The sequence below is a fragment of the Benincasa hispida genome, chromosome 11 (assembly GCF_009727055.1).
Source record: "Benincasa hispida cultivar B227 chromosome 11, ASM972705v1, whole genome shotgun sequence".
Lineage (NCBI taxonomy): Eukaryota > Viridiplantae > Streptophyta > Magnoliopsida > Cucurbitales > Cucurbitaceae > Benincasa > Benincasa hispida.
In genome coordinates this window covers 21,867,845-21,878,181 of record NC_052359.1, presented here as the reverse complement: position 1 = coordinate 21,878,181, position 10,337 = coordinate 21,867,845, and the positions used below count along the sequence as shown (strand labels likewise).

Sequence of the window (10,337 nt, the reverse complement as noted above, 5' to 3'; positions counted from 1 at the left end):
ACGAAAGTCCCCCTCCCCTCCCCCCACCCCCAATTCGTTGCTAATAGTCTTACACCAAAAGGAGAGAGAGAGAGAGAGAGAGAGAAAATGCATCCTTGCTTTATTGCCAAAGCCATAACTTCCATCAACTAAATAAGCCAAAAGATTCAAATGCAAAACCAACACCCGGTGGGTCCTAGTACAATCAAGGGTAAAAGTTACACTAGCTTTTTTTTTTTTTTTTTTGCTCTGTCCCTGCGCCCCAGGAAAAAAGAAAAAAAAAAAAAAACACCACCTCTACCAAAAAAAAACTCCCATGACAAGCATTATTTTACATTAAACATGTGCAAAATATAATATGGAATTGCGTCCAAAGAATCAAATTCTCTAACGTCGTTCACATCTCTTCTCACAAATAAGATGCCATCTTCAATGCTAAATAGTAAACAATTGGACACGAGAGTGAGAGAGAGATTTTAAGTGCATATTATCAATAAGAATGAATCACAAAAGGATTTGTCATACAGAACAGAAGGGCAATAGATTTTACGAGCTTAAACAGCATAAAAATATGCCTAGTCGTACCTTGGCTGTCATATCTTCAAAGCAGAAATTAGATGTCAAGATTTTCATCTCTGAATAATGTGTTACGGATTAAATCCCTTGGACCAGTCGCTGGGGTAAAAGGCACACAAACACTGTAGTTTTGGGTAATAATCTTGCACCAAAACTGTAGTATGCATCAGCCCAGGAATGATCAAAAACAAATTCGCCATAGGAATGACTGCAGATTGAAAATTAAGTTAAAAGTCGAAAAGGCAGCACATGGATAAAAATCAAGCAGACTTCTCAATAGACAGCATAAAAATAATGTAGTATAAAAATGGGAATCAATCAAGAAAAGATAACAAATAGAGAGGCCGATTACTAACCTTTTAAGATAAAGTGGAACAACACAATAAAATATTTTCCGATCATCCTTAGCCACATGTGGCGAGGCATCCATCCAGTTTCCTGAAATCCGATTGAAAAGTAAGACAATGGTGCTGCTTTCTGAGACAAAGGTAAAAGTTACTTTGTTTTAAAGGACACTACCCACGATTCATTGTATATAAATAGCTATTTCATAAACTAGGGGTAATGCTAAATTGTATGGAATTATATTGTCTATTTTTAATTGTGTTTTGTTTATCGGCTGTTTTTAAATATAGAAATAAACCAATATTTACAAAAATAGCAAAATTTTATCAAATATCATGATAGACGCCTGATAGACACCAATAATTGTTAGTTTATAAATTTGGCTAATATCTTGTAAAATATTTTCAAGAGTTTTTACTATTTGAAATAATTTCCCATTGAATATTGTGTGTCAAAAAGGCAACCTGCTTATGAAAATTTCAAGTCAGAATCTCAGATATTGTTAATTGTATGAACCAAACATTTTTAACCCTATGTCTGATTCTGAAGAGGCCTTAATTCCTCACCTTCACAGCACAACCTGTCTCCTCCAGGCTTTGAAAGAACCCATGGGTTAGAAATGGATTAATTTTTCAGGGCCAGTACTATTCCAGGGCACAAGCATCCCAGTCACTGCTGAAAACCTCTGAAATAGACGAAACAACTGAAAGAGACAACTTTGTAGGTTTTGAATGGGAAAACTGAGCCTCCTGAATAAGGAACAACTAAGTGATAACAACGAAGTAATATCTATTATAAACTACAGACTTCAGAATCAAGGACAATAGGAGTATACCTCTGGCCTGTCCTGACAAAGTAAAATCTCCCAATGAATAAATCAATTTCATTTGGTACTGTTGACTTTTTAGCTCCCCAAAAGAGCCCATTAATTCTAGTTGCTTGAGCTGAAGGGCTAATCAGTCTCTGGACTTCAACTTTTCCTACAATTACAAAAATAGTTAAGGTTTTCTATTTATATACCACAAAAGAACCATGCATAAAATATGAAAGTAAAGTATCATTATACTTAATCTTTTTGAAGTTAAAACACTACAGCTTGGATTTGGCACAAGCGCTTTACAAATTACAGACAAACAAGATGAATAAAATCACAGAACATGCCAACCAGTAGTAATCTGAAAAACATGAAGGAAGATACATAAAAGCATAGCAACAGTATAATCTTCACCAGTAGCATGAGAAAACTGAAAAGCAATACAAGGAGCCAGCAGGGACAGCAAAGTTCCTGCTCTCAAACTGTTTTGTTTCATTTTTCACTTTTCAGCCATACATTGAGCGAAGCATTCTTTTCACACCAAACCAGGTTAACAAGCAACAATTTCAGAGATGAAAGCAATGTAAAGATGAAGATCTAAGAACAAATGTGAATAATCATTATAAATTTTACCCCTTCCATTAATTCAGGATGAAATTTACAAAATTGACAAAGAAAAGTATTGTTTTCGTTTCAAAAAAAGAATTTTAGGATGAAATTTAAATTTCCCAAGTCATGAGGCAAAACATATTAAGGCAACACAAGGCATGAGCAAGGATTAAACAATCGACCTTGAATGTCCATGTCAAGATTTCGATTTAGCTCAAATTTACCACCAGATAGTTTTGTAAACTAAAAAAAAAAATTTAAAAAAATATTCTAATTAATAGTTAAGTTCTTGTAACTTTCCAAATAAATTATAGATCTTTTAACAGTATTATATATTTCATAATGGCAACTAATTGAATAACATATTTCTGTGTTTAATGAATATTTCCAAGTCCACCAATGAATAGCATTGATAAGCACGTCTAAAATTTTCCTTCCACGACCAATACTCCTCATTAGACTTTGCCATAACTTTCCACGCCTAGCAATGACGAGAGTATCATATTAAGATGTAAATAGAATTAAATAAACCGTGACAGAAGTTTCTCGAGTTTAATGGCAATATCGAAGCTTCCCAAACTGAAGAACCCCCATAGGAAAAACATGTGACATGCATTTGTTATATCTTATAAGTGTTATAAAATATATACTATGCATGCTTAGTTTTAATATAAGTGTTATATTAAAGCATGGTTGTTTGAAGGAAGAATGTTTTAGATGAATGCTCTAGGGTTATAATTGTTATAATTTATTTTATAATTGTTATAAAATAAACTAAACTTCTAAAATCTATTACAAAAATAATATGCATGCTCATTTAGGGTTAACCATCAAGAAATCCCAATTTTCATAGAAAATAGATCGATATCTTGTAAAATCGAAGTTACGAGAAAACTCACTTGGCAAGATCTTGGCAAAAAGTCAGATAAGATGACTAAGGTTGAAGGTTTTTAAGTTGACGGTTCACGGAATACCTACTACCTGGAGATCGAGCCGGTGTCTGAGTTAGGTTAAACCGGTTTTATGAGCATGCGTGAGCGGTGTGAGGTAATAAAATTTGTTTATCACCTAGACATCATAGGTTAAAAATTCAGTATAAAAGTTATACTCGGATGAATCACCTAGACTTAGGATATGTTTAGTTAGCCGAAATGTATCGCTAAGTATTTTTATACCCTAACCTTCTAGAACACTTCAGCTGGAGAGAAGTAATGTACTTTTAGCTCTAGTGTCCCTAAGAGTTCACACCGTGAGATTCATGCTTGGCTTTAGGCCGTCTTGGAGCGGACTCCATTCGGAGAGTGTTTGCATGAGTCAATACCAAGGTGAATAGAGGAAGTTGTTCATAGTAAGTGGGAGAAGGAAGTATGTCAACACATCCTACGGTCTCTTCCATTAGGTCGCACTATGAGATTCCTATAATGTGCCTGCATGTCTGCCCTGGAGTGACCTTACTAATCAGAGGGCTGTATTATAGGATTCGAAACTCCACAAACTCTAGAAATTGATAGGGTCTCTCAAGTCCGTTTTCATTCTTGTCTTTTCAACTTCGGGAGTATAATGATTCCGATCTTTGAGGTCTGAAAATGGAGGGTTACACTTACGAGAATTACTAAGTGTTAGTAAATTCTTGACCAAAGTAGCGATAACTAAGTTACTATAGGAATAAGAGTTATTTGATGATAGTATCTAGTCAAGATAGTCTTGGTTCAATGGAGAAATAGTCGATCACCCCTCGGTGAAGGTTATTCTAAACCGTTGAAATATCATTGCAAAATATAATAATGAAGGGTACATTATTAGTTTTTTTTTTTTTTTTNCTAATAGTCTTACCCAAAAGGAGAGAGAGAGAGAGAGAGAGAGAGAAATGCATCCTTGCTTTATTGCCAAAGCCATAACTTCCATCAACTAAATAGCCAAAGGATTCAAATGCAAACCAACACCCGTGGGGTCCTAGTACAATCAAGGGTAAAAGTTACACTACCTTTTTTTTTTTTTTTCTACTAAGACGGACCCCCCCCAGGAAAAAGAAAAAAAAAAAAAAAAAACACCACCTCACCAAAAAAACTCCCATGACCAAGCATTATTTACATTAAACATGTGCAAAATATAATATGGAATTGCTCCAAAGATCAAATTCTCTAACAGTCGTTCACATTCTTCTCACAAATAAGATGCCATCTTCAAATGCTAAATAGTAAACAATATGACACGAGAGTGAGAGAGAGATTTAAGTGCATATTATCATAAGAATGATCACAAAGGATTTGTCATACAGACAGAAGGGCATAATTTACGAGCTTAAAAGCATAAAAAATATGCCTAGTCGTACCTTGGCTGTCATATCCTTCAAAGCAGAAATTAGAATGTCAAAGATTTCATCTCTGAATAATGTGTTACGGATTAAAATCCTTGGACCAGTCACTGGGGTAAAAGGCACACAACATTGTAGTTTTGGGTAATATCTTGCACCAAAACTGTAGTATGCATCAGCCCAGGAATGATCAAAAACAAATTCGCCATAGGAATGACTGCAGATTGAAAATTAAGTTAAAAGTCGAAAAGGCAGCCATGGATCAAAATCAGCAGACCTTCTCAATAGACAGCATAAAAAAATGTAGTATAAAAATAGGGAATCAATCAAGAAAAGATAAACAAATAGAGAGGCGATTCTAACCTTTTAAGATAAAGTGGAACAACACATAAAATATTTTCCGATTCATCCTTAGCCACAATGTGGCGAGGCATCCATCCAGTTTCCTGAAATCCGATTGAAAGTAAGACAATGGTGCTGCTTTCTGAGACAAGGTAAAAGTTACTTTGTTTAAAGACACTACCCACGATTCATTGTATATAAATAGCTATTTCATAAACTAGTGGCTAATGCTAAATTGTATGGAATTATATTGTCTATTTTTAATTGTGTTTTGTTTATCGGGCTGTTTTTAAATATAGAAAAATAAACCAAAATATTTACAAAATATAGCAAAATTTTATAACTATCAATGATAGACGCTGATAGACACCAATAATTGTTAGTTATAAAATTTGGCTATATCTTGTAAATATTTTCAAGAGTTTTACTATTTGAAATAATTTTCCATTGAATATTGTGTTCAAAAAGCAACCTGCTTATGAAAATTTCAAGGTCAGAATCTCAGATAATTGTTAATGTATGAACCAAACATTTTTAACCCTATGTCTGATTCTGAAGAGGCCTTAATTCCTCACCTTCACAGCACAACCTGTCTCCTCCAGGCTTGAAAGAAACCCATGGGTTAGAAATGGATTATATTTTTCAGGGCCAGTACTATCCAGGGCACAAGCATCCCAGTCACTGGCTGAAACCTCTGAAATAGACGAAACAACTGAAAGAGACAACTTTGTAGGTTTTGAATGGGAAACTGAGCCTCCCTGAATAAGGAACAACTAAGTGATAACAACGAAGTAACTATCTATTATAAACTACAGACTTCAGAATCAAGGACAAGGAGTATACCTCTGGGCCTGTCCCTGACAAAGTAAAATCTCCCAATGAATAATCAATTTCATTTGGTACTGTTGACTTTTTAGCTCCCCAAAAGAGCCCATTAATTCTAGTTGCTTGAGCTGAAGGGCTAATCAAGTCTCTGGACTTCAACTTTTCCTACAATTACAAAATAGTTAAGGTTTTTCTATTTATATACCACAAAAGAACCATGCATAAAATATGAAAGTAAAGTATCATATCCTTAATCTTTTTGAAGTTAAAACACTACAGCTTGGATTTGGCACAAGCGCTTTACAAATTACAGACAAACAAGATGAATAAAATCACAGAACATGCCACCAGTAGTATCTGAAAAACATGAGGAAGATACATAAAAGCATAGCAACAGTATAATCTTCACCAGTAGCATGAGAAAACTGAAAGCAATACAAGGAGCCAGCAGGGACAGCAGTTCCTGCTCTCAAACTTGTTTTGTTTCATTTTTCACTTTTCAGCCATACATTGAGCGAAGCATTTCTTATATCACACCAAACCAGGTTAACAAGCAACAATTTCAGAGATGGAAGCAATGTAAAGATGAAGTCTAAGAACAAATGTGGAATAATCATTATTAAATTTTACCCCTTCCATTAATTCAGGATGAAATTTACAAAATTGACAAAGAAAAGTATTGTTTTCGTTTCAAAAAAGAATTTAGGATGAAATTTAATTTCCCAAGTCATGAGGCAAAACATATTAAGGCACACAAGGCATGAGCAAGGATTAAACAATCGACCTTGATGTCCATGTCAAGATTTCGATTTTACAAATTTACCACCAGATAGTTTTGTAAACTAAAAAAAAAATTTAAAAAAATATTCTAATTAATAGTTAAGTTCTTGTCACTTTCCAAATAAATTATAGATCTTATTAACAGTATTTATATTCATAATGGCAACTAATTGATAACACTTTTCTGTGTTTAATGAATATTTCCAAGTCCACCAATGAATAGCATTGATAACACGTCTAAAAATTTTCCTCCACGACCAATACTCCCTCATTAGACTTTGCCATAACTTTCACGCCTAGCAATGAGAGGAGTATCATATTAAGAATGTAAATAAAGAATTAAATAAACCGTGACAGAAGTTTCTCGAGTTTAATGGCATATCGAAGCTTCCCAAACTGAAGAACTCCCCCAAAACAACAAACCTACGTATATATGCCAAGGATTTCTTTTTTCGTAACCTAAATCCATAACCAGAAGGGGGTTCCAGGAAATCATAAACTCTGATGATTAAAGCTTGACTAATCGGCCATTATAGCATCAAAACCAGAGAAGCGAAAACGAAGAAGAAAAGTAAAAGAACTCACAGAAGGAAAGTAACCCAGAAAGGCGGAAGAGTTGCAGTAGTTCACTGCAACTGCCATGGCCGCTAATTTGAATGCTACGGTCGAAATTCCTCCACAGTTCACACTTACACTTAGAACTCGTGAGTAATTCCCAAAAACGAACAACTATCAGCAATTCGCCTGACGTGGCTAGCTTGACGCCAGGCTTTTCATCTTTCTTTTTTTTTTCTTTTCCTTTCTTTGTTTGAAAATTTAGTCTATTGTCATAGTTGAACTGGCATAGTGTTCATATTATCAATCTCATGGTCTGAGATTCGATGCGGATTTGGTTTGTAAAATTTTAAAATGGACACTGTCCTCCTTTAAGTTTGATAATTAGTTTTAAATGGTCTTTGGATCGTTGCATTAGTTGACTAATAGAAAATGACGCAGAGAGTTAGGTTGCTAGTTGTGTATCCCACTTCTTCTCGTTCACCTACAACAAAGTTCGTCATTGTTGTCCACTGTGCAAAAAGATGATCTTGTATGTGTCTGTATATTGGGAATAGATAATTTTCCATTTTTCTTTCCTTTGTTTTCATTTATGCAATTACCTTTATGTTGAATTAACCAACAAATTCAACCCAAAGTTAAAAGTTTAAACTGATTGATGAAAACAAATTTCGTCTCATATCAAAACTTCCTTAGAACATCTACTTTAATATCATGTTAAATCACTTATTGGCCTAAAAGTTTGAGTTTATGGGTGAAGATAAATTAAATATCATATCATCTAACCTCTTAACCCTTAAGTCAACTAATACTTCAAGGATCATTTATAACTATTTATCAAATCTCGAGATTAATGTGTCTATTTTAAAAGTTTAGAGACCAAACTGACGTTAAACTCAAATTTTAGATATCAAAAGTATATTCTCCCTCAATAAATTATGAAAACATAACTAAAACTCAAGATTTGGTGGAAATTTTGGTGACGTCGAGATATAATTGAGATAGTTGTCAGAACATAATGGACCATTCAAATCGGTGACAATTCCGATGGAGATTATCATCTAGACAAGTGTCAAAACCCAACCTTCGGTCCAGGCTAATCTCAAAGGGAATTACCACCATGAAAATAATCATACGATTTAGTACTATTTTGACTTGCTTTTATTTGAAGTGAATGTTAAAAAAAAAATACAAATTACGATAAATTATCCTGCACTTGATGCATTTCAGAATATAGGCAACTCGACAGTTCAATGTTCTAATATTCACAACATCATACAAATGAGAGAACACAAATTGAGCCTAAATATTGTTTGCAAGTGATTGTCACGTCTTTCTAATGTCTCCGATGTTGCCCCACTGACTATACTTATGAATTTCTTGTGTTCATCTATTGATGGTGTTTTGAGGGTTTGGCGACGACCAACTCTTCTGGCTTAGGAAGCACAGATACTTTTAATTGTGCAGAGAATCGATATCAGATACGAATACGTCTGATACGTCCAAATACGTGATTTGAAGTATCTGATTTTTTTTATTTGTATTTTTAATTTTCAGATACGTGTATCTACTTCCACATATATGGAGGGGATACATGGGTCAGTTTTTTTAAAAAAAATTTAAGCCTAACACTCAAAAAACCCAACCCACAACCCATTTTATTTTAATGCATGTTTAGGACAAATTTTAAAATCATCAAAAATCACTTTTTTTTTTCATTTTTAAAATCACACAAAAACACACTTTTAATTACTTAAAATTAATTTAATTTTCAATTTTACACTTTTAAATGCAATTTTCATATCATCAAAATTAGTTTTGAAGAATTAAACATGTTTCATATTGATTTTGAAAATGACAAAAGTGATTTCCACCATTTTAAAATCACTTCCAAACATAAAAGTACACTTAAATTAAGTAATCCAAAACAAAATAAATTAAAATGATAAAAATATAATAATTTTTAAAAAAAAAATCCGAAACATAATTAAATCTTCATTCTTCCCTTCTCTTTCACTATTTAAATCATGATTCATACTCCCTTCATCCACAACTTCATTCTTCAAACTTCACATTCTACTTTTTTTCCTATCTTTACTCTAGTTGCTCAACAATCACTCGTCGTTACTAAATTTTTTTTTCAAGTTTTCACTCTCTTCTTGAATCTATTTTAATCTAACTTAAAATAAGTATTATAACAGTTAATTATATATATATATATATAACGTATCTTCGACGTATTCGTATCTTAGTTTTTTTAGAAATTAACGTATCGTATCGTATCCGTATCTGTGTCTGTGCTTCTTAGAGTGAAAGCCTTGTTCTTGAATTGTGAAGAAACTAGCACTCTTAAGGAGACATCTCAACATTTTATCTAGAATTTCTTCAAGAACGAAAGCTCCTCTAAAAAAACCCTACGTTTAGTTCATCCCTACCCTGTGAGAATGTGTGTAAAGAGAGAATTCATCCTTGAGAAAGGTGAATCCGTCCTAGGAAGTCATAGAGAGTGTGAGATTGATTCAAATGATTTTTTTTTTTTTTTCCAGCATTACTTTATTTGCACTTTTCCATTTCTTATTTGCTTTATTCTTTTAAGATTGATATGTAATCATGACTTTTGAATTAATGAAATCTATTCATTCTTTCTTAATTATGAGCTAAATTTCGAAGGGATTTATGTGGATACTCTAAGATCTTATGGCTTCAGTAAATGCTAACTCGTCTTGTCACTTTGACTCTTTCATTTCCATATTAAGTTTATTGTTAATGTGTTAATTTAAATTGTTTACTTAATTCAACATACTAGTGGAGTCAATCTTGCAAATGGATGAAGAAATTGGATCTTTAAAGAGGAACGGAACTTGAATTATGGTTTTACTCCCTCCAAAATGAAAGGCAATAGCTTGCAAATGGATTTACAAGAAGAAATTTTGGAGATCAAATGAAGAAGGGATAAAATATAACGCTAGATTAATGACCAAGGGCTTTTCTCAAAGAGAATGTGATGAGAATGAATACCTTCAAGAAAAGCTTGAATTTTTAGGCTAAGGATTACAATTGAGAGGCTTTAAAGATGGTGAGAAAATAAGTAGGAAATTTATTGAGGACTACTTGTACCAGAGTCAATCTTCCTCCTTTTAATATATACAACCTTTTTCTTGATTTATTCAACAATGGGATCCCAAAAGGATGAAGATA

General features: G+C 33.3%; 1 protein-coding gene across 1 annotated transcript in view; it reads right to left on the bottom strand.

Annotated features, from left to right (window-relative positions):
• LOC120091312 overlaps window positions 1–7,326 on the bottom strand; it is a 19,291-nt gene extending 11,965 nt beyond the window's left edge. The window contains exons 1-5 of the mRNA XM_039049289.1: window positions 7,170–7,326; window positions 5,823–5,969; window positions 5,555–5,737; window positions 5,001–5,083; window positions 4,656–4,854 (exon numbers count right to left, since the gene is read on the bottom strand). Coding sequence (XP_038905217.1) covers window positions 4,656–4,854; window positions 5,001–5,083; window positions 5,555–5,737; window positions 5,823–5,969; window positions 7,170–7,226 — 669 coding nt within the window. The 5' untranslated portion in view covers window positions 7,227–7,326. The remainder of the gene's footprint in view (window positions 1–4,655; window positions 4,855–5,000; window positions 5,084–5,554; window positions 5,738–5,822; window positions 5,970–7,169) is intronic.
• Window positions 7,327–10,337: the final 3,011 nt, after the last annotated feature.